Genomic DNA, 24,749 nt, shown 5'->3' on the forward strand with positions numbered 1-24,749 from the left:
GCTGGCCTTAAATTCACTCGCATCACCACTAGTTGCAGGTATTTTTCTAATTAAATCTTCGCGCAACTTCCTAGCCTTTTCACATATGATCGCTTGAGAGATGCTATCTCTTGCTATCTGTTTTTCATTTATCCACACAAATAAGTTTCTAAACATCTTCGAGTACTTGCGATCTCTGTTTCGAAAACAAAGTTGCACCTTTGACAAGAACAGCTTCCTTGATTGCCGTTTTCTTGGCGACAATAGTAGCGATGGTTGATTGGGGTTTACTATACAACCTGGCCAGCTCGGAGACACGCACTCCACTTTCATACTTAGCAAAGATCTCTTTCTTCATATCCATAATAATTCTCGCCCTTATTCCTGTAGGGTTGGCACTAGAAGCTTTCTTGGGGCCCATGGTCACTTACTTTGCAAGTGAAATCACTAAAAACACTGTGATAATACGAAATGTTCCAATTGTATGCTTGGATGTGACCGTGGAGGCTGGCTTGTAAACACTGCCACCCACAGAACAAGTGAGGCTGGCTAAGGCCGCACATGGACGCATCTCGGACGAATCGCGTTGAGCGAGTTTTTTAGCGCTAGGCGAGGCAAAATTTTTGCATTAAAATGTATCGCTAGGCAGATTTAACGTTATGCGATGCCATCGTTAGGCGAGGGTCCACTGTACATTCGAAACACTGGCTTGTAAGATGTATATATGCGACCAAAACAGTCAAAGGGTTAATTATGTAGCAGTCACTCAATCAACAAGCACAAAAAACGATGGATTATTGTGAAATGTTTGGATGAAAGCGCAGGTTAATGTTCACTTGAGGAGAAACAAGGCCAGACTGACTCACTGCATTGGTACAGCGGCCGAAACTCAAGGTTCCATTGTATTTGTTTTACATGATGGTAGGAGGGCTGATGTCTTTTTTTCTGTCTCATAAACTTGCAAGATACAGGTACATGTATATCTTGCTACTTTTACTTACACTTCAGTAACACTAAACATGCATGTTCACATTTATGTATAGATACTTCTCTGAGTTTTCTTTGATTTTATCCTAATATTTCTTGTTCTTATTATTTTTCCTTTATATTTATGGGGAAGTGGAATAAGGAGGATTCCTCCATAAGCCATGAGTGTTGTAAAAGTCAGCTAAAATGCCAGGAGCAATGGACTAGTAACCCCCCCTTTTCCTGTATGCTTACTAAACCTCAAAGCGGGATGTTTAAAAGTGCATGGATGTAGTGCGAATGATAAGAAAGATGATTGTGGATGTTATGAATGAAAAGAAGCTGGATGTCCTGGCTCTAAGTGAAACAAAGCTGAAAGAGGTAGGAGAGTTTCAGTGGAGAGAAATAAACAGGATTTGGTCAGGGATTTTTAGTAGAGCTAAGGAAGGAGTAGCAATAATGTTCAAGGATAAGTTATGACAGGAAAAGAATCAATACAAATGTATAAATTCAAGGATTATGTGTAGTAAAATAAGGGTTGGATGTGAAGAGTGGGTGATAGTAAGTGTTCATGCACCTAGAGGAGTTAGGGCAATTTTGAGTGAATGCTTGGAGTTTTGAACCAAGTAAGAGAGTACTTGTGATTGGGGACCCAAATGCTAAAGTGGGTAAAAATGATGTGGAGGGAGTAGATGAATTTGGGGTGCCAGGGGTAAATAAAAATGGGGGACCTTTAATTGAACTGTGTGTAAAAAGAGGGTTGGTAATAAGTACAGTGGACCCTCGGTTAACGTAATTAATCCGTTCCAGAGAACGTGTCTTATACCGAATCTGACTTAATCCGAATTAATTTTCCTCATAATGGAAATCAAATTAATTTGTTCCAGACACCCAAAAGTATTAAAACTATTTTTTGTTTTACATGAAATATGCATTTCCCTACACAGAAAACAATGAGACGTGCAGAGTACAGCATTACTAAAATGACATTAACCTTTATTAAAACTTATTGATGAGTGATGAAACGGGAGGAGGGGGGGAGGATGGAGGTGTACTAATGTTTGGAAGGGGAATCCCCTTCCATAAGGACTTCAGGTACCAAGTACTTTTCCGGGGTTACTTCCCTTTGATTTTTAATGCCACTAGGACCAGCTTGAATCACTGGACCCCTGTCACACCAAAAAATCTGTCCAGAGAGCTCTTTTTCTGGCATCTCTAAGATTTCCCTAAAATGGGACACAACATTGTCATTGTAGATGTTGCCAGCATGGCCTGCAACAGCTGTGTCAGGGTGATGTTCATCCATAAATATTTGCACTTCAATCTGCTTTCCACAAATGTCTTTAATGTTTTGAAGAAGGCACCTTCCTCCATCTCTCTTCCTCCTCCTCTGAAGGAAATTCCTGAGCTGTGGTCTGTTGGTGTTGCACCTCAAGCTCTTGCAGCTCTGTAATGGTTAGCTCTTCATTGTCGTCCTCCACCAACTCTTCCACATCCTCCGAAATCACATCCAGCCCCATGGAATTCCCCAATGCCACAATAGATTACACAACTGGTATAGGCTCCTCAGGATCAGCCCCAAACCCTTCAAAATCCCATGTGCACATTCTGGCCACAATTTTCTCCAAGCAGAGTTCAAAGTCCTGGTCACTCCCTCCCAAGCCTTACCTATAAGGTTTATGCAAGTGAGGATACTGAAGTGATCTTTCCAGAACTCTCTTAGGGTCAGTTCAGTGTCTGAGGTCACTTCAAAGCACTTTTGAAACACTGCTTTGGTGTACAAGGCATCTCTTAACCAACCTTAACAACCAAACATCTCCTTACCAACCTTAACAGAACACATGACCATAACACAAGGCACAGATCACTCTTTGATGTTCCTCGTGTCCATCTCACGCTATGCTAAAGCTCAATGCACATAAAAGGCCCTAAAATCTGGAATTCATTACCTGTGAATATAAAAGAAACACTGTTTATAAATTCAAGTCCCTTCTCAAAAATCACTTACTCACCCACAGTTAAATAAATACTGAATAATTGTATCTCATAAATTGTATCTCATATATGTATCTCATTATTGTATCTCATAAATGTCAACCTGTGACCCAATCAAACTTTGTTACTATTTAACTTCATTATCTAACAGAAACTCCATTCTACTGATTACACAGCAACACAGTAAATGACCATATGACCTGTCTTTGTAATACTCGTTTGTACTAAATTGTTATCTGTTTTACAATAATTTTTGTACCACTGAATATATCATTGCTTAGTTAATCTTAAGTTAATTTTAAGCCTGCCCATAAATAAATAAATAAATAAATACTGATTGTACAGCAATGCAAGCAACCATACGACCTGTTTTTGTAATACTCATTTGTGCTTAATTGTTATCTGTTTACAATAATGTTTTACCACTGAATACTTCATTGCTTAGTTAATCTTAAGTTAATTTTAAGCCTGCCCATAATGCTCTGCATACAAGGGGCTTTGGCATGCTGCATTTAACTGTATTCTTTTGTACTTCTCTGTATCATGTTCAAATAAATAAATAAATAAATAAATAAATGACCTGCTCGTCCATGGGCTGGAGTGTGACTTTGTAAATGGTCCAAGTCGGACCGAAACGTCGTCGTAAGCTTCTCTCTTTTATGTGCAGGTTATTTGTGTATCGTTCCAGTCACGGTATTGTGCCTTTTTTGTTATTTAGTTATTCATGGGCTGGAGGAGAGGAGTGGTATTAGGGGGCAAGAACTTCACTTTGATGAAACTAAACTCCGACACCATTTGCTCTACCAGGTTTGGAGGATGAGCAGGAGCGTTGTCTATTACCAGGAGGCACTTGAGTTCCAATTTATTTATTTGGGGCCAAACACATCGTGGAACCAATCGAGAAAAATGTCCCTCGTAAATGCTAGGGTGTTGAAGAGGGGTGGGATTAAATTATGGGGAATCAAATACAAAATGGGAGTTGACAGTTGCTTTGGGAGATTCTAAGGTTAGTGGATGAGTTTGGGAAGGTGTGTAAAGGTAGAAAGTTTTGAGTGAACATAGATAAGAGTAAGGTGGTGAGGGTATCAAACAATTTAGATAAAGAAAAACTGGATATCACATTGGAGGGAGGAAGTTTGGAAGAAGTGGATGTGTTCAGATATTTGGGAGTTGACTTGTTAGCAGATGGCTTTATGAAGGATGAGGTTAACCATAGAATTAATGAAGGACAAAAAGGTGAGTGGAGACAAAAAATGTTATCCATGGAGGCAAAGAAGGGAATGTACAAGAGTATAGTGGTACCAACACTTTTATATGGGTATGAAGCATGAATTGTAAATGCTGCAGCGAAGAGGAGGCTGGAGGCAGTGGAGATGTCGTGTCTGAGGGCTATGTGTGGTGTAAATGTTATACAGAGAATTCGTAGTGTGGAAATTAAGAGGAAATGTGGAGTTACTAAAAGTATTAGTCAGAGGGCTGAAGAAAAGTTGAGGTGGTTTGGTCATTTAGAGAGGATGGAACAAAGTAGAATGATTTGGAGAGCATATAAATCTGTACAGGAAGAAAGGCGGGGTAGGGGTTGTCCTAGGAATAGTTGGAGCCTCTGGAGGGGGTATGGGAGATTTTGTGGGTGAGGGACTTGGACTTCCAGCAAGTATTCCTGAGCGTATTAGATAGGAGTGAATGGAGACAAATGGTTTTTTGGGACCTGTCAAGCTGTTGGAATGTGAGCAGGGTAATATTTTGTGAAGGGATTCAGGGAAACTAGTTAGCAAGACTTGAGTCCTGGAGGTAGGAAGTACAGTGTCTGCACTAAGGAAGGGTTTGGGATATTGGCAGTTTGGAGGGACCTGTAAACTGTCGTATCTGAGCGCCTCTGCAAAGACTGTGATTATGTATTTACGATTGATGGTGAAAGTGTTGAATGATGAAAATTCTTTCATTTTGGGCCACTCAGCTTCGCTGGTATACGGCTGGTTTGTTGAAAGAAGAATAAAAATGTATTTCTTATTCAAAGTGTATTATAAACTAAATAGCAAAAATGTTATTAAATTTTATTGTTGATCTAAATTAAGGTCTTCATCAGTCATTTCTTGCGAGTGAGATTCAAGCAAGTCACGGACATTTGTAATTCAGTTCATGGACACCCAGCTGTTTTCCAAAGTCTGTTATTTCTTCATCAGCAGCTTGTACCTGAGGAGGAGAGCCCTCAAAACTTTGTGCAATGAGGCAAAATGTGTTGCCACACTGCATGCTTATGGTTTGCAGTTAATTCTTCCCAAGCATGGGAAATATTTTCAAATTTGTTTGTTAATCTTTGTATCCACCATCTTCCACTGTTTGCTTCAGGTTCTTTTATCATGCTTTCTCCATTACACTATTGCAAAATTGTGGTATATTTTCAACTAACACTTCATAAAATTAAACTAAAAATTATGAATGAATTCCGTAATGGCCTGCTAGATGGATGTGTGTAGAAAGTAGTTGAGATATTGTGGCGAGGATGGCTATGTAGTTTGATATGCATTTTGTACTGCCTCCCCAATGAATCTCTACCTACCAGTGTGAGGTAATTTTTTTTTACTCATTATGATTACATGTGTGAAAGTAGGTGTTGTAATCACCTGATACAAGGTAGTGTAGAAAGATGTAAAAAACACTGGTGAGGGAGATTGATGCAATGTACCTACATCATCTTGTCTAGGGGATTGACTATTGCTTGAAGCAATGATTCCTTACTTTCTATATAAATTTATTGTTAGCATTGCATTGATGGATGTTTGTGATTAAGGAGTATAATTAGGATTCACAATTGTCTAGGAACATTAAAATATGGCTAGAAAAAATGCATACCACCAAAACCACTGTCATCATGTTTTAAAGACCCTCAACTCTACTGGTTTTGGCTTAATGGCAACTGTTCACGTGATTCTTTCACTTAGACTATGATGTATCACCCTTATTAAACACATGTTTGAATAATTGGTACAGGTAGGCACTGTGAATGTTGGCATTAGAAATCAGAGTAGCATCCCAAAACGGGGATTTTTGGCGAGGCAATTTAGTGTTTGCTGTTTCTTACCCATTGTACAAGGTGACCCTCCCCCCCTCCTTTTTTTTTTTTTTAATGCTTCCTCTAGAGTTATTCTAACAGTAAAAATAGTAACCAAAGATTTGTATTACTGTAATTTTGGTGGGGTCTGTTCATTTCTGCTCGCATGATTAATGCAACACATGGTATAGTATAGTAGTATACTATACAGTATTGTAAGAAATTTCAAATTTAAAAATCTGAGTAACTTTTGCCAAGTACTATAAATATAGTTTAAGTTGAATAAATTGTAATTAATTTGGTATTACATTACAGGCTCTAGAAAAGGCTGCACTCACAAAAGAGACTAGCAGTAAAGATACTGGGGAAGAAAAGAATGCTTATGGAGTAAAGATTGGAGAAAACTGTAAAAACAATGGCTGTAAAGTGGTATGTAATCTGCCTTTGTTTTGGTACACTGTATAACCCTTACAGGTTTAACACTTGGTTATAATTATTTGTTCCAGTAGGGAAATAAATGACTGACAGTTACTCAAAGCGAGTGTTATACAGAAGATAGTTAACCCTTTCAGGGTCAAGAGGCCAAATTTCAAGAGTGTGCACCAAGGTCCAAGAATTTAAAAAAAAACAAAAAAAATTTTTTTTGTTTTCTTATGAAATGGTAGAGAATCTTTTTCTGAAGGTAATAAAACAAAAAGTACAATATTTAATGGAAAATTTACGAAATCGTACTCTCGCGAATTTTGATGTCGGCTTTATTTACGCATCAGTGATTTTACCGACTTTGACTCATTTTAGGCCAGTTACATTATTCCAGTCAACCAAATTCTTTAGCTATTTCACGTAGTATTACTTCTATTCTATCGATTGAGCACAAGAAATTGTCAAGTCAATTGTTTCAACTACAAGATAGTGATCAGAAATTGGTAATTTGGCCAATTTAATGCGAAGTTTAGAATATTCCAATTTCAAAATAGGGTCCAGAATAAATAATGCAGGCATTTTTGGCACTAAACTAACATTTCCTCTGTTCTTTAGTTATGTTTTCAGGCTTTACAAATGAATTCCATTTTTATTTTTTATTTACATAATGAATTTTTATTCAAACCAAAAATAGAAGATTTACTGTTATGCAATATTGTAATAATTGTATAAATAATATCACCACATTTGTGAACATATATTAGACCCACCAGCTTGTGTGTATTAGGCGTGTGAGGTCATTTGTTTACTCTTTAACCCTTTGAGGGTTTTCGTCGTACTAGTACGTTTTACGCGTAGGGGTTTTTGACGTACTAGTACGCATAAATTCTAGCAGCCTCAAATCTAGTGGGAGAAAGCTGGTAGGCCTTCATATGAAAGAATGGGTCTATGTGGTCAGTGTGCACAGTCTAAAAAAAATCCTGCAGCACACAGTGCATAATGAGAAAAAAAAAACTTTGACCATTTTTTTGGAATAAATCAGCGACTTTGCAGTGTATTTTCGTATGGTATTTATTGTTGTATTCTAGTTTCCTTGGTCTCATTTTATAGAATGGATGACATATTACAGAAATTGATTTGATTTTGACTGGTTTTACAAAGAAATGTGCCTTGAAATTGAGCTCAAAGTAGCAGAAATGTTCGATTTTTACCAAACTTCAAAAGTAAACAAATCGTGCCAAGCGTGCAATACACGTCAACTGGCGAGTCTAATATTCTTTCACACGTGCACCAATAATATTTATACCATTTTTTACACTAATGCAGTAGTCTGCATAACAGTAAATCTTGTATTTTTTGTGAGAATAAAAATTCAAAATGGAAAGCAAAAGAATATAAGAGGGGCCTTGAGACGTGACTAATGACTAGAGGAAATGTCATTTTAGTGCCAGGAATGTCTTTCTTGTTTATTCTGGACCCTATTCGGAAATTGGCATCTTTTAAAATTTGTGTGAAATTGGCAAAATTGCTAAATTCTGACCACTGTACTGGATAGTTGAATTTCATAAATGGGTGGTTTCTTGCACCATTCGATAGAAAAAATGGAGTTCTAGCGAAATAATCATGTTTTTTGTCGACTAGTACAGCGAAATTGGCCGAAAATGGGGCTCAAAGTGGGCAAAATCGCCGATGCGTAAACATCGCCGAGACCGCTAACTTTGCGAGAGCATAATTTCGTAAGTTTTCTATCAAATTTCAAACTTTTGGTGTCTTTATGATCGGGAAAAGATTCTCTATCTTTTCATAAGAGAAAATATTTTTTTTTTTTTTTTTAAATTTGGCCGACCCTGAGAACGAGTTTCGGAGAGGGCCTGTCGACCCTCAAAGGGTTAACATCAGCAAAAATTTAACATTTCTGCTACTTTGAGCTCAGTTTCAAGTCATTTCCAATACTAAAACCAATAAAAAATCATCTCTATTTCTGTAATATGTCTTCCATTCTATCAAATGAGACCAAGAAATGGCAATTTTTTTTTTTTCCTCTTTTCAACAAGTCGGCCATCTCCCACCGAGGCAGGGTGACCCAAAAAGAAAATACTTTCATCATTCAACACTTTCACCTCACTCACACATAATCACTGTTTTTGCAGAGGTGCTCAGAACACGACAGTTTAGAAGCATATACGTATAAAGGTACACAACATATCCCTCCAAACTCCTAATATCCCAAAACCCCTCCTTTAGAGTGCAGGCATTGTACTTCCCATTTCCAGGACTCAAGTCCGGCTATATAAAAATAACCGGTTTCCCTGAATCCCCGACTATAAAAAACATATGAAAAAACTGCAAAGTCACTGTTTTAATCGAAAATTATGGTCTCGGTTTTTTTTCCTCTCATTATGCACTGTGTGTTGCAGGATTTGTTAGGTTGTGCACACATACCACATAGATGTATTCTCTCATATCTAGGCCCAAATTTACCACTCACAGCTTATTAGAGTGAGCTGAGCTTATGGCGTAGATCTACGGTTTGGACCCTCAACTCAAAGCTGTAGAACTACAGCACGGACCCTGAAAGGGTTAAATGGCAAGATTTAGAGGAATAGATATGGCAGTGATGAATTAGAGCACCCCATCTTAACCATTAACCCTATCAGGGTTGGTGCCATACTAATACGGCTTACACGCCAAGGTTGGTGCCGTGCTAGTACGCATAAATTCGAGCACCTTCAAATCTAGCGAGAGAAAGCTGGTAGGCCTACATATGAAAGAATGGGTTCATGTGGTCAATGTGCGCAGTATAAAAAAAAAATCCTGCAGCACAGTGCATAAAAAAAGAAAGACTGTGTTTTTGGTTTAAAACAGCGACTTTGCAGTGTATTTTCGTATGCTATTTATGGTTTTATTCTAGTTTTCCTGGTCTCGTTTTATAGAATGAAAGACATGTTACAGAAATTGAGATGATTTTTCATTCGTTTCACAAAGAAAAGGACCTTGAAATTCAGCTCAAATTAGCAGAAATGTTCAATTTTTGCCAAAGTTCAAAAGTAAACAAATCATGCCCTGCCTCCAATACACGTCAACTGGTGAGTCTAATATTCTTTCACAAGTGCACTGATATTAATTATACCATTTCTAAACTAATGCAGTAGACTGCATAACAGTAAATCTTCTATTTTTTGTGAGAATAAAAATTCAAAGTGGAAAGCAAAAGAAATGTAAGAGGGGCGTGGGGACGTGACTAATGAACAGGGGAAATGTTATTTTAGTGCCAGGAATGTCTGTCTTGTTTATTCTGGACCCTATTTGGAAATTGGCATCTTTTGAAATTTGTGTGAAATTGGCAAAATTGCCAATTTCTGACCACTTTATTGGATAGTTGAAATTGGTAAATGGGTGGTTTCTTGTACTCATACGATAGAAAAAACAGTTCTAGTGAAATAGTTGTGATTTTTGTCGAGTGGTACATGGGAATTGGCCGAAAATAGGGCTCAAAGTGGGCGAAATCGCCGATGCTTAAACATTGAGACCATTAACTTCACAAGAGCATAACTCCATAAGTTTTCCATCAGATTTCATACTTTTGGTGTCATTATGATCGGGAAAAGATTCTGTATCATCAGTGTGTTTTTTTTTTTTTTTTTTTTTTTTTTTTTTTTTTTTTTTTTTTTTTTTTTTTTTTTTTTTTTTTTTTTTTTTTTTTTTTTTTTAAATTTCTGACCCTGAAAACAACTTTAAGAGGGGGGCCTGCCGACCCTGAAAGGGTTAAACTGGGCACAGTGAGGTAGCTGCGATATATATATATATATATATATATATATATATATATATATATATATATATATATATATATATATATATATATATATATATATTTTTAAACAAGTCGGCCGTCTCCCACCGTATTAGAATGTGGGGCAGAAGTTTGTGGTTATAGGAGGGTGGGGGCAGGAGGAAAGAGGAGTGATTGGTGGAATGATGAAGTAAAGGGTGTGATAAAAGAGAAAAAGGTAGCTTATGAGAGGTTTTTACAAAGCAGAAGTGTTATAAGAAGAGCAGAGTATATGGAGAGTAAAAGAAAGGTAAAGAGAATGGTGAGAGAGTGCAAAAGGAGAGCGGATGATAGAGTGGGAGAGGCACTGTCAAGAAATTTTAATGAAAATAAGAAAAAATTTTGGAGTGAGTTAAACAAGTTAAGAAAGCCTAGGGAAAGTATGGATTTGTCAGTTAAAAACAGAGTAGGGGAGTTAGTAGATGGGGAGATGGAGGTATTAGGTAGATGGCGAGAATATTTTGAGGAACTTTCAAATGTTAAGGAAGAAACAGAGGCAGTAATTTCATGCACTGGTCAGGGAGGTATACCATCTTTTAGGAGTGAAGAAGAGCAGAATGTAAGTGTGGGGGAGGTACGTGAGGCATTACGTAAAACGAAAGGGGGTAAAGCAGCTGGAACTGATGGCATCATGACAGAAATGTTAAAAGCAGGGGGGGATATAGTGTTGGAGTGGTCGGTACTTTTCTTTAATAAATGTATGAAAGTGGGGAAGGTACCTAGGGATTGGCAGAGAGCATGTATAGTCCCTTTATATAAAGGGAAAGGGGACAAAAGAGACTGTAAAAATTATAGAGGAATAAGTTTACTGAGTATACCAGGAAAAGTGTACGGTAGGGTTATAATTGAAAGAATTAGAGGGAAGACAGAATGTAGGATTGCGGATGAGCAAGGAGGTTTCAGAGTGGGTAGGGGATGTGTAGATCAAGTGTTTACATTGAAGCATATATGTGAACAGTATTTAGATAAAGGTAGGGAAGTTTTTATTGCATTTATGGATTTAGAAAAGGCATATGATAGTGGATAGAGGAGCAATGTGGCAGATGCTGCAAGTATATGGAATAGGTGGTAAGTTACTAAATGCTGTAAAGAGCTTTTATGAGGATAGTGAGGCTCAGGTTAGGGTGTGTAGAAGAGAGGGAGACTACTTCCCGGTAAAAGTAGGTCTTAGACAGGGATGTGTAATGTCACCATGGTTGTTTAATATATTTATAGATGGGGTTGTAAAGGAAGTAAATGCTAGGGTGTTCGGGAGAGGGGTGGGATTAAATTATGGGGGATCAAATTCAAAATGGGAATTGACAGTTACTTTTTGCTGATGATACTGTGCTTATGGGAGATTCTAAAGAAAAATTGGAAAGGTTAGTGGATGAGTTTGAGAATGTGTGTAAAGGTAGAAAGTTGAAAGTGAACATAGAAAAGAGTAAGGTGATGAGGGTGTCAAATGATTTAGATAAAGAAAAATTGGATATCAAATTGGGGAGGAGGAGTATGGAAGAAGTGAATGTTTGCAGATACTTGGGAGTTGACGGGTCGGCGGATGGATTTATGAAGGATGAGGTTAATCATAGAATTGATGAGGGAAAAAAGGTGAATGGTGCGTTGAGGTATATGTGGAGTCAAAAAACGTTATCTATGGAGGCAAAGAAGGGAATGTATGAAAGTATAGTAGTACCAATACTCTTATATGGGTGTGAAGCTTGGGTGGTAAATGCAGCAGCGAGGAGACGGTTGGAGGCAGTGGAGATGTCCTGTTTAAGGGCAATGTGTGGTGTAAATATTATGCAGAAAATTCGGAGTGTGGAAATTAGGAAAAGGTGTGGAGTTAATAAAAGTATTAGTCAGAGGGCAGAAGAGGGATTGTTGAGGTGGTTTGGTCATTTAGAGAGAATGGATCAAAGTAGAATGACATGGAAAGCATATAAATCTATAGGGGAAGGAAGGCAGGGTAGGGGTCATCCTCGAAAGGGTTGGAGAGAGGGGGTAAAGGAGGTTTTGTGGGCAAGGGGCTTGGACTTCCAGCAAGCGTGCGTGAGCGTGTTAGATATTAGTGAATGGAGACGAATGGTTCTTGGGACCTGACGATCTGTTGGAATGTGAGCAGGGTAATATTTAGTGAAGGGATTCAGGGAAACCGGTTATTTTCATATAGTCAGACTTGAGTCCTGGAAATGGGAAGTACAATGCCTGCACTTTGAAGGAGGGGTTTGGGATATTGGCAGTTTGGAGGGATATGTTGTGTATCTTTATATGTGTATGCTTCTAAACTGTTGTATTCTGAGCACTTCTGCAAAAACAGTGATAATGTGCGAGTGTGGTGAAAGTGTTGAATGATGATGAAAGTGTTTTCTTTTTGGGGATTTTTTCTTTTTTGGGTCACCCTGCCTCGGTGGGAGATGGCCAGCTTGTTGAAGAAAAGAAAAAAAAAATATATATATATAGGTGATAGATTGGTAGACAGCATCCACCCAGGGAGGTACTACCATCCTGCCAAGTGAGTGTGAAACGAAAGCCTGTAATTGTTTTACGTGATGGTAGGGCGAAATAACAGTAGTTTGTTGGATTATGTTTTGGTAGATAAAAGACTGTTGAGTAGACTTCAGGATGTACATGTTTATAGAGGGGCCACAGATATATCAGATCACTTTCTAGTTGTAGCTACACTGAGAGTAAAAGGTAGATGGGATACAAGGAGAATAGAAGCATCAGGGAAGAGAGAGGTGAAGGTTTATAAACTAAAAGAGGAGGCAGTTAGGGTAAGATATAAACAGCTATTGGAGGATAGATGGGCTAATGAGAGCATAGGCAATGGGGTCGAAGAGGTATGGGGTAGGTTTAAAAATGCAGTGTTAGTGTTCAGCAGAAGTTTGTGGTTACAAGGAAGTGGGTGCGGGAGGGAAGAGGAGCGATTGGTGGAATGATGATGTAAAGAGAGTAGTAAGGGAGAAAAAGTTAGCATATGAGAAGTTTTTACAAAGTAGAAGTGATGCAAGGAGGGAAGAGTATATGGAGAAAAAGAGAGAGGTTAAGAGAGTGGTGAAGCAATGTAAAAAGAGAGCAAATGAGAGAGTGGGTGAGATGTTATCAACAAATTTTGTTGAAAATAAGATTAACAAGTTAAGGAAGCCTAGAGAACAAATGGATTTGTCCGTTAAAAATAGGAGAGGAGAGTTATTAAATGGAGAGTTAGAGGTATTGGGAAGATGGAGGGAATATTTTGAGGAATTGTTAAATGTTGATGAAGATAGGGAAGCTGTGATTTCGTGTATAGGGCAAGGAGGAATAACATCTTGTAGGAGTGAGGAAGAGCCAGTTGTGAGTGTGGGGGAAGTTCGTGAGGCAGTAGGTAAAATGAAAGGGGGTAAGGCAGCCAGGATTGATGAGATAAAGATAGAAATGTTAAAAGCAGGTGGAGATATAGTTTTGGAGTGGTTGGTGCAATTATTTAATAAATGTATGGAAGAGGATAAGGTACCTAGGGATTGGCAGAGAGCATGCATAGTTCCTTTGTATAAAGGCAAAGGGGACAAAAGAGAGTGCAAAAATTATAGGGGGATAAGTCTGTTGAGTATACCTTGTAAAGTGTATGGTAGTTATTATTGAAAGAATTAAGAGTAAGATGGAGAATAGGATAGCAGATGAACAAGGAGGCTTTAGGAAAGGTAGGGGGTGTGTGGACCAGGTGTTTACAGTGAAACGCATGAGTGAACAGTATTTAGATAAGGCGAAAGAGGTCTTTGTGGCATTTATGGATTTGGAAAAGGCGTATGAGAGGGTGGATAGGGGGGCAATGTGGCAGATGTTGCAGGTGTATGATGTAGGAGGTAGGTTACTGAAAGCAGTGAAGAGTTTTTACGAGGATAGTGAGGCTCAAGTTAGAGTATGTAGGAAAGAGGGAAATTATTTCCCAGTAAAAGTAGGCCTTAGACAAGGATGTGTGATGTCACCGTGGTTGTTTAATATATTTATAGATGGGGTTGTAAGAGAAGTAAATGAGAGGGTCTTGGCAAGAGGCGTGGAGTTAAAAGATAAAGAATCTCACATATAGTGGGAGTTGTCACAGTTGCTCTTTGCTGATGACACTGTGCTCTTGGGAGATTCTGAAGAGAAGTTGCAGAGATTGGTGGATGAATTTGGTAGGGTGTGCAAAAGAAGAAAATTAAAAGTGAATACAGGAAAGAGTAAGGTTATGAGGATAACAAAAAGATTAGGTGATGAAAGATTGGATATCAGATTGGAGGGAGAGAGTATGGAGGAGGTGAATGTATTCAGATATTTGGGAGTGGACGTGTCAGCGGGTGGGTCTCTGAAAGATGAGGTGAATCATAGAATTGATGAGGGAAAAAGAGTGAGTGGTGCACTTAGGAGTCTGTGGAGACAAAGAACTTTGTCCTTGGAGGCAAAGAGGGGAATGTATGAGAGTATAGTTTTACCAATGCTCTTATATGGGTGTGAAGCATGGGTGATGAATGTTGCAGCGAGGAGAAGGCTGGAGGCAGTGGAGATGTCATGTCTGAGGGCAACGTGTGGTGTGAATATAATGCAGAGAATTCGTAGTTTGGAAGTTAGGAGGAGGTGCGGGATTACCAAAACTGTTGTCCACAGGGCTGAGGAAGGGTTGTTGAGGTGGTTCGGACATGTAGAGAGAATGGAGCGAAACAGAATGACTTCAAGAGTGTATCAGTCTGTAGTGGAAGGAAGGCGGGGTAGGGGTCGGCCTAGGAAAGGTTGGAGGGAGGGGGTAAAGGAGGTTTTGTGTGCGAGGGGCTTGGACTTCCAGCAGGCATGCGTGAGCGTGTTTGATAGGAGTGAATGGAGACAAATGGTTTTTAATACTTGACGTGCTGTTGGAGTGTGAGCAAAGTAACATTTATGAAGGGATTCAGGGAAACCGGCAGGCCGGACTTGAGTCCTGGAGATGGGAAGTACAGTGCCTGCACTCTGAAGGAGGGGTGTTAATGTTGCAGTTTAAAAACTGTAGTGTAAAGCACCCTTCTGGCAAGACAGTGATGGAGTGAATGATGGTGAAAGTTTTTCTTTTTCGGGCCACCCTGCCTTGGTGGGAATCGGCTAGTGTGATAATGAAAAAATAATAATAATAATTTACAGTGATCCTCCTTTCTTATTTTCTTATGTTCTTAAGTATTGGTTTGGAAATAGGGTAGTTGATGAGTGGAACAGTGTTACAAAAAACGCAATTCTAAAAGCTTAGAGATCTCCAGTGAATACTAGAAAGGACTGCCCTTCTAGCATCCAGCCTGTTACTGGGTTTTCGTAACAAGTAGTCAGTATCCTTGTCCAATTATCCATTAGAATTCAGTATGATTCAATAGTGCTTCAGGATTACAACTGGTAAGCTACTAACTAGAGAAATTAAAATTTAATAAATTTATTAAGTCTAGAGGTGTATTATCAAATTAAATTAAATTAATCGCAGTAATCAAAATAATATCACTTGTCTTGAGTACAATATTATTGTGCTGAAAGCACATATCACATTTATAATTCTTAAGTACCGTCTGGTACATTAACATTTAATAAGATATTACAAATATGTACAAGTAAGTTTGTGTATGTGTGTAAGTGCTCTAAGTAGTTCGCTATGTCTCAAGACTCGACTAGACTTAAAGAAGTGACTGACAAAGTCCTCACATAAACTAACTTCTTGACCAACTGGCAATCAGAACAGTCTGCTTGAACAATAAAAAGAATGCTAAGCCCAATAGCAATATAACAAGCAACTGCGACACAGAATCAGGAACAAGGAGATAATATAACGACACTAAGTAGGGACCATCTGTAGATCCTCCACAAAAGTCACAAAACTCCCATACTACTGAATCTAAGTTCAGCATAAGAAAATCCCCGACTGTAATAATACACAGATACCAGTACAAGTTAGGTGAGAAGCTACAGTTCAGGACCTGAGTTACTCAGTGTCTATGAGACGCACAACCTCAGTACAACGTTGAAAATCACTAAGTCTATACAATGTTCTGTGAACAGAGTTCTACAGAACTAACAAGAATAATAAGACAGACAATCTGTCCAACCACCAAGAGAGTCTAGACCAGACTGAATACTTCAGGCGAGGTGAGGACTCCCCCCCTCGATCACGTGATAGCTCCGTGGGTTGCTGCCCAGCAACAACGAGAAGCCGGCAGACTAACGAGCCACAAGCGATAATTACAGTAGTTAGACAATCAAGACTTGAACTGAGCACATATGTTACATCCTACCTCACAAAATTTAGCTAAGTCAAATAATAATAATATAAAGCAATATATTTACGATTTAGCTATTATCGCAAATATAAGCAATATAAAATTATATGAAAAGGTGATAATTATATATATACATTATATTCATTATCATAATATACATTATATATATTGCAACCCATTCAGGGGTTGCAACAAACAGTCTACCTAGTTGGGTTATTGAGGCTAGGACTTTGGGTAGTTTCAAATTTAGGTTGGATAAGTACATGAGTGGGAGGGGTTGGATTTGAGTGGGACTTGCACATCAGAGCTTATTTCTTGGGTAGCATTGAAAATCGGGTTGGGCAAATGTATGGCCTAGTATGGGCCAACAGGCCTGCTGCAGTGATCCTCCTTTCTTATGTTAAGGATTCCTAACTTTATTGACAAGCTGTTTACAGGTTAAGGATTCCTAACTTTATTGACAAGCTATTTACAGGTTAAGGATTCCTAACTATATTGGCAAGCTAAGAGCTGTTACCTACATCAGCTCATTTGAAAGCATTTTTATTGTTATGAGACATACAAGTAGGGAACAGGATGAAGTTGGAGCCATCTGTGGGCCAGTATTTTCATTTGAACAACTGACTATCTCATTGACATCATTATGCTGTACGAATGTGTTCCATACTCGAGTCATCCTGGTTATATAGGATCTCAGATGGAGTGAAGTTCTGGAGAAGGGTACAGCCAGAGTGAAGTTGCTGCTTTATACCTGTCTTGTGGCATAAAAGCTTGTTTCATGCTGTCCTCGAAGTGGATCCAAGTGTGGTACTTTGACAATATTGGCCTTGTACATAACAGTAAGGCCACCCACATCCCTCCTATGTTGAAGGCTCTGCTGAAATGACAGATCTATCCAGGATGGGTCCAGGCGAGAGACGAGACGTCTTGCTCTGTTCTCTACTGTCAAGCAGTTGCAGATGAGAGGGGAGGCAGGCAAACCAAGAAAGTGGAGCATACTCAAGGTGCGAGCGTACTTATGCCTCGTACAGAATCTTGCGACCCCTACTGTCAAGTAGATGCGAGATACGGCTAAGTGCTGTAAGCTTCCTGGCTGCCTTGTTTGCAAGATTTACAACATGGTTCTTCATGGTTAGTTTGGAGTCAAATTTCACCCCAAGGATATCAGCTTCTTCTCCAGGTGCCAACACCTTCCCATTCATCCTTACTACTGCAGGAGCATTACCATCATGGTGCCTAGAGACGATCATCATTTGCGTTTTCTCAAGTGCAAATGTTACTTGCCATCTATTTCCCCAAGCTGATATAGCTCTCAGCTGGTGATTGATGTAGCTTAGAGCAGCTGGCATTTCTTCTCTTGGATAAGTGAATGTCAGTGTGCAGTCGTCTGCATATGCATGTGATTCTGGGATGAGGTGAAGAAGGTCGTTGAAGTAGACATTCCATAACAATGGTCCCAGCACGCTTCCTTCTGGAACACTTGCCCCAATAGGATGTCTTGCTGATTTCGTTCCATTGAGAACTACACTTAGAGATCTACCATGAAGGTAATCACTGAGGAGACATAGCGTAGAGCCTGCAATTCCCAGTGCTTGAAGTTTTGCTAAGAGGCCCTGGTGCCACACCCGGTCGAAAGCACCAGCAATATCCAGTGCTACCACACATCTGACTTTGGATTCATCCAGTGACTGGTGCCACTTAGTGGAGAGGTTTAACAGCAGATCAGCAGCAGAGTAACCTTTCCTGAAGCCATATTGACGATCACAAAGTAGTGAGTGATAGTCAAAAAACTCTGTCATTTGTCTTGAGATTTTTGTCTCAAGGATCTTACCAGTGATTGACAGAGTGACACTGGTCTGTAGTTGTTGATTTCTGCTTTGCTCTTCTTTTTGTGAACAGGGACTACATTGGCCTCTTTCCATAGAGAGGGCCATTTACACTGTACTAGGCAGTGCTGAAAGATGCGAGTTAGAGGTGCTGCTAGCTGGTCTGCACATCTTCTCAGCAATAACAATAACAGGAGAAGAGGTTACTAGCCCCTTGCTAATACAAAAAAGGAAGAATTCTGTTCCACAATAAACAAGAATAAGAACGTGAAACTGTGTATATATGTGCTTGTACATGTATGTGATGACACAACGTACCTAACATGTTCATGAGACAGAAAAAAGGACACCAGCATCAGGCTTTCGTTTTAAAGGACGGAGAGAAGCACATTTATTTATTTATTTATTTATTTATTTACAATTTGAGCACACATAAAAGAGAGAAGCTTACAACGTCGTTTCGGTCCGACTTGGACCATTGACAGTCACACTAACCAGAAGTTCTGTCTCTTATTCTCTTGCTTCTTGGCTGGCCAAAACCCTCACTCCCTTTCTTGGTACTTTTTCTCCTGCCCACCTCCGTCACTTTCAAGACTTCATTGAACGGTTTCACGCTCTCTCAACCTGTAAGATGCTTAGTCTTGACGTTGAGTCCCTCTTCACCAATGTCCCTCTTGATGATGTCCTTGATTTCCTTAGAGAGAAGGCCCATGAAGGGTTTCTTCATCTCCCTATACCTACTGATGTCTTTCTTGATCTTATCCACCTCTGTGTGGACTCTAACTCCTTTTCCTTCCAAGGGAAATATTATTCTCAAACCTTCGGTGTCGCTATGGGCTCTCCTCTTTCTCCTGTCCTTGCTAATCTTTACATGGAATACTTCGAGACTGTTCTTCTTCCTACCCTCGATGTGCAGCCTTCACTCTGGCTCCGCTATGTGGATGACATCTTTGCTCTGTGGCCTCATGACTCCAGTCTCTTCCAACTAGCATTAGCGCAGGACATTAGCGTCAGCCTGTCTTTCAAAGGCTTGTGTCCTGGCATTGCCTTTTCCTCCTGTGAAATGAAGGTCCTCTTTGGCATTTTCTTCCAAAAGAGGCCTGTTTCGTCACAATTGAACACTTGTTCAGGTTTCAGTCCTTCAGCCTTTATGTACTCCTTGAATTCATGCACGTATTTTTCAGCCGCCTTGTGGTCCGAACTGGCAGCCTCACCATGCCTTGCCACACTGTGTATGCCAGTATGGTTCTTAAATCTCTCAAACCAACCTTTGCTGGCCTTAAATTCACTCACTTCACCACTATTTTCAAACAATTTCTTTACCAGATCGTTGTGCAACTGCCTAGCCTTTTCACAAATAATCGAAGTCATAAGAGTATCTCCTGCTAATTGTTTCTCATTTATCCACACCAATAATAACTTCTCAACCTCTTCGAGTACTGGTGATCTCATTTTTGTCAGCATAGTTACCCCCTTTGCAACAACAGCATCCTTGATTTCCTTTTTCTTGGCCACTATGGAACATATTGTCGTGTAGGGTTTCTTATACATCCTGGCCAGTTCGGCCGCACTTGTGCCACTTTCATATTGTTCAGTGATGTTTTTCTTAAATTCAATCGTATTTCTCACCTTCTTTACCACAGGCTTGGAACTAGGAGCTTTCTTTGGAGCCATATTAGCTTATTTAGTACTTGCAAGCACTAAAATGAATGGAATATTATGAACTATTTCGCTGGAGCACGTGAGGGGGACCTACGCTTACTGGTAAACAATGCCATACTGGCTGCCGCCCCGGCTCACACCATGCGTACGCGTTCCGGACGAACTACTACTTGCGAGTCAACCTATGAAAAGCGAGCCCATGTTTATACGAAAATATCCCTATGATTTCCGAAATCTATGATTGCTGAGAACTACAAAAAGCGAGGGACCACTACGTACGTACGTACGTACGTACGTACGTACGTACGTACGTACATACATACATACATACATACATACATACATACATACATACATACAGTGGTCCCTCAATAATCGTCCGGCCTGAAAGTCGTCCATTTCCGAAATAGTCCTGTTATTTCATCTAAAGATTGGCTCGCAAATGGTCCGTTAACTCGTTAATAGTCCTTCGTCCGGGACGCGTACTCACACTCTGAGCCGCCTGGGCCTTCCCTTCCCAGCCAGTGTGCCATTGTTTACCAGTGAGTGACGGTCCCCTCACATGCTCCAACGAAATATTTCGTAATATTCCATTGATTTTAGTGCTTGCAAGTGCTAAATAAGCTACCATGGCTCCAAAGAAAGCTCCTAGTGCCAAGCCTTTGGTAAAGGTGAGAAATACAGTGGACCCCCGGTTAACGATATTTTTTCACTCCAAAAGTATGTTCAGGTGCCAGTACTGACCGAATTTGTTCCCATAAGGAATATTGTGAAGTAGATTAGTCCATTTCAGACCCCCAAACATACACGTACAAACGCACTTACATAAATACACTTACATAATTGTTCGCATTCGGAGGTAATCGTTATGCGGGGGTCCACTGTACTATTGAATTTAAGAAAAACATCATTGAACAATATGATAGTGGCGTACGTGTGGGCGAACTGGCCAGGATGTATAACAAATCCCGTACAACCATATCTTCCATCATAGCCAAGAAAAAGGAAATCAAGGATGCTGTTGTTGCAAAGGGGGTAACTATGCTGACAAAAATGAGATCACCAGTACTTGAAGATGTTGAGAAGTTATTATTGGTGTGGATAAACGAGAAACAATTAGCAGGAGATAGTCTTATGACGTTGCTTATTTGTGAAAAGGCTAGGCAGTTGCAAGACCATTTGGTAAAGAAATTGCCTGCAACTAATGGTGATGTGAGTGAATTTAAGGCCAGCAAAGGCTGGTTTGAGAGATTTAAGAAGCGTACTGGCATACACAGTGTGGTAAGGCATGGTGAGGCTGCCAGTTCTGACAACAAAGCGGCTGAAAAATATGTGCAGGAATTCAAGGAGTACATAGACTGAAGGACTGAAACCTGAACAAGTGTTCACTTGTGATGAAACAGGCCTCTTTTGGAAGAAAATGCCTAAGAGGACCTACATTACTCAGGAAGAAAAGAAGCTGCCAGGACACAAGCCTTTGAAAGACAGGCTGACGCTAATGTTCTGTGCTAATGCTAGTGAGGATTTCAAAATGAAGCCGTTACTAGTGTACCATTCTGAAAATCCCAGTGTTTTCAAGAAAAACAATGTTATGAAGAGTAAATTGTGCATTTTTGGAGATCTAATAGTAAGGCATGGGTCACAAGGGACATTTTTGTCGAGTGGTTCAATGAAGTGTTTGGCCCTAGTGTGAAGGAGTATCTCCTGGAAAAGAAATTGGATCTCAAGTGTCTGCTAGTAATGGACAGTGCACCTGCTCATCCTCCAAACTTGGATGACCTAATTTTCGAGGAGTTTGGGTTCATCACAGTAAAGTTCTTGCCCTTGAATACCACTCCTCTCCTCCAGCCCATGGACCAGCAAGTCATTTCAAACTTTAAAAAACTACACCAAAGCAAAGTTTGAAAGGTGCTTGAATGTGACCTCAGACACTCGCTTGACCTTACGAGATTTTTGGAAAAAAACACTTAACTATTCTCCATTGCGTAAGCCTTATAGGTAAGGCTTGGGATGGAGTGACTACCAGGACTTTGAACTCTGCTTGGAGAAAATTGTGGCCAGATTGTGTCCACAAGAGGGATTTTGAAGGGTTTGAGGCAGCTCCTGATGAGCCTATGTCAGTTGTTAAATCCATTGTGGCACTGGGGACTTCCATGGGGTTGGATGTGAGTTTGGAGGATGTGGAAGAGTTGGTGGAGGACCACAACGAAGAGCTAACCACTGAGGAGCTGCAAGAGCTTCAGCAGGAAAAGCAACAGATCACAGCTCAGAATCTTGCTGCAGAGGAGGAGGAAGAGAGATGAAAGAAGGTGCCTTCTTCAGAAATTAAGGAGATTTTTGAAATGTGGGGTAGGATGGAAAGATTTATGGAGAAACATCACCCAGAGAAGGATGTTGCAAGCCATATTGGCAACTTGTACAGTGACAGTCTTGGCCCATTTTAGGGAAGTTTTAAAGAGACGCCAGAAACAGAGCTCTCTGGACAGTTTTTTTGCGAGACAGGACTCCAGTGACTCTCAAGGTGGTCCTAGTGGCATTAAGAAACAGAGAAGAGAAGTAACCCCAGAAAAGCAAATGCTACCTGAGGTGTTGATGGAAGTGGATTCCCCTTCCAAACAGTAAATCATCCAATCAGTCTCATTCTCCAGTCTTCCATACACAAAGAAGAATCGCCAATAAAGGTAAGTGTTATTCTGTTAATGTTTAATTCATCATGTGCCACTGTATTTTTTATGTATTACATCTATATTTCATGTAAAAAAAATTTGTTTTAATACTTCTGGGTGTCAGGAACGGATTAATTGAATTTACATTATTTCTTATGGGGAAAATTGATTCGTAAATCGTCCATTTCGATAATAGTCCCACTTCCAGGAACGGATTATGGGCGATAATTGAGGGACCACTGTAATTTAATCCTTCTCCTCTCCCGTTTGCCCTATATATATTCAAATACAAAATGGGAATTGACACAGAAAGCTTCTAGTGCCAGCCCTTTGGTAAAGAATGTGAGAAACGTGATATAATTCAAGGAAAAGTTTGTAGAAAAATACGAAAGTGGTGGTGGTAGTAGAGTATGGTAGTGATGGTGGTAGTGGTGGTAGTAGAGGATGCCTTCTTCAGTGATTCAGCAATTCTACTAACTCCTCCAATATTGTTGGAGTTATATATGGCTACAGAAAACTCCGCCACCTCAGCTGCAGCCTTCACCACCATTATGGGCGGCTTATGCTCTGTGGCCCTTATACGCCCAACAACAACAGAACACTTCTTGTGACATACATAATGACTTATTTTATTCATTCTAGAGTATGTCATGTTTCTGTTATTAATATTGTTTGTCATATTAGTTGAATTTTGATAGATAAATAAGCTGTAAAGTTGATATTAGTGCCATATTCTCCAGCAATAAACTCTCCTCCCCTCCCTCACACCAACAAGAGTTCAACAAAGGTAAGTGTGTTGTTAAATGTTCATTTATACATTTTATTAGTGCTTTACATTTATTTGCCATTCTTTTCTGCATGTAAATCTATCTTTAAGTTAGGGAAGTGGCTAGAGAAGTGACCCCTGATATGCACTTGGTACATGGAGTCCTTAAGGAGGGGGATTCCCCTTCCAAACAATAACCTGTCTTCCCTTTCCCCTCCTCCCTGTCTTCCATCCAGCAACAACAGCCTTCAATAAAGGTAAGTGTCATGTGTAATGTTCATTCTTTTGTGCTTGTAAATCTATCGTTTAGTTAAAAAAAACTTTGTTAATACTTCTGGGTGGCTGAAACGGATTAATTCCATTTACATTATTTCTTATGGAGAAAATGATTTAAGTTTTCGACGATGGCTCTGGAACGGATTAAACGCGAAAACCGAGGGTCCACTGTACAGTGCACAGTGGCCACATCCACTGTTTGTGCTCACTTACACTTGTCATTAGTCTTCCATTTTTCCTTGGACTTAGTGTGTTGCATGACTTTATTAACATGTTAGGTAAAGTTAAATTAACATTGGCTTCTAAAGCAAGTAGTGGTACGAAGAGGAAACTTTTGGTTTTCAGTGTGAAGGAGAAACTTCAATAAAGAAAGTTGAGTGTGGCATCTCAGTGGCATGGGTATGTGAAATCTACATCAGAGCCATATACATTATTTTAATTAATAGAGCTTTGCAGCTCCTCTCAGAATAAGTTACTCTGGATTATCACTGTTGATCACAGCAGTTTACACCTCATCTCTCCACAAAACGGTAAGCAAAATTACTTAAAGTACTATAAAATTACTATACATTTTAGTACTGTACTGTAGTACTACAGGTTAAAATGCCCATATTCTTAGTGTCCAGTTGTCTTTTGCGTCAGCGGACTAAGTCCACTAAGTTCATAAGACAACCGGATGATCATGAAATTAATCATCATAATTCTGGAGTTGCAGACAATCTGCATCATCGTACACCCTCACCCCCCTTTAGTCCATTAATGAGAGGTTTGCTGTATCTTGGTATTTTTTTTAAATACAGTTGACTGTTATATTACATGGTAGTTTAAGTTTCTGAAAACTGAAGAACTTGTGGGAAAAATAGGGTTACACTCCTTGGAGCCCCAAAAAAGCCAAGACTTCCACATCTTACAAAAATAAGTGAATATGTAATTGTAGCTTATTGTCATGATGTATTGTTGTTGTTTTTACTACTTAAAACTACAGATGCAACAGAAATAATAGTATTTCTTTCCTTAAATTGTGGGTGCTGGTGTTTGTGGATGATTGTGAAGAGTGGAGAGTTATTCTGTGGCTCTATCGA

At 39.5% G+C, this 24,749-nt stretch overlaps 1 protein-coding gene across 1 annotated transcript in view; it reads left to right on the forward strand.

Annotated features, from left to right (window-relative positions):
- The first annotated feature begins 1,257 nt into the window (after positions 1-1,257).
- mora (CHORD-like protein) overlaps positions 1,258-24,749 on the forward strand; it is a 51,465-nt gene continuing 27,973 nt past the window's right edge. Inside the window, exons 1-2 of the mRNA XM_070105286.1 lie at positions 1,258-1,326; positions 6,308-6,421. Coding sequence (XP_069961387.1) covers positions 1,258-1,326; positions 6,308-6,421 — 183 coding nt within the window. The remainder of the gene's footprint in view (positions 1,327-6,307; positions 6,422-24,749) is intronic.

Source organism: Cherax quadricarinatus, chromosome 6 (genome assembly GCF_038502225.1).
Source record: "Cherax quadricarinatus isolate ZL_2023a chromosome 6, ASM3850222v1, whole genome shotgun sequence".
In the NCBI taxonomy this organism is placed as follows: Eukaryota; Metazoa; Arthropoda; class Malacostraca; order Decapoda; family Parastacidae; genus Cherax; species Cherax quadricarinatus.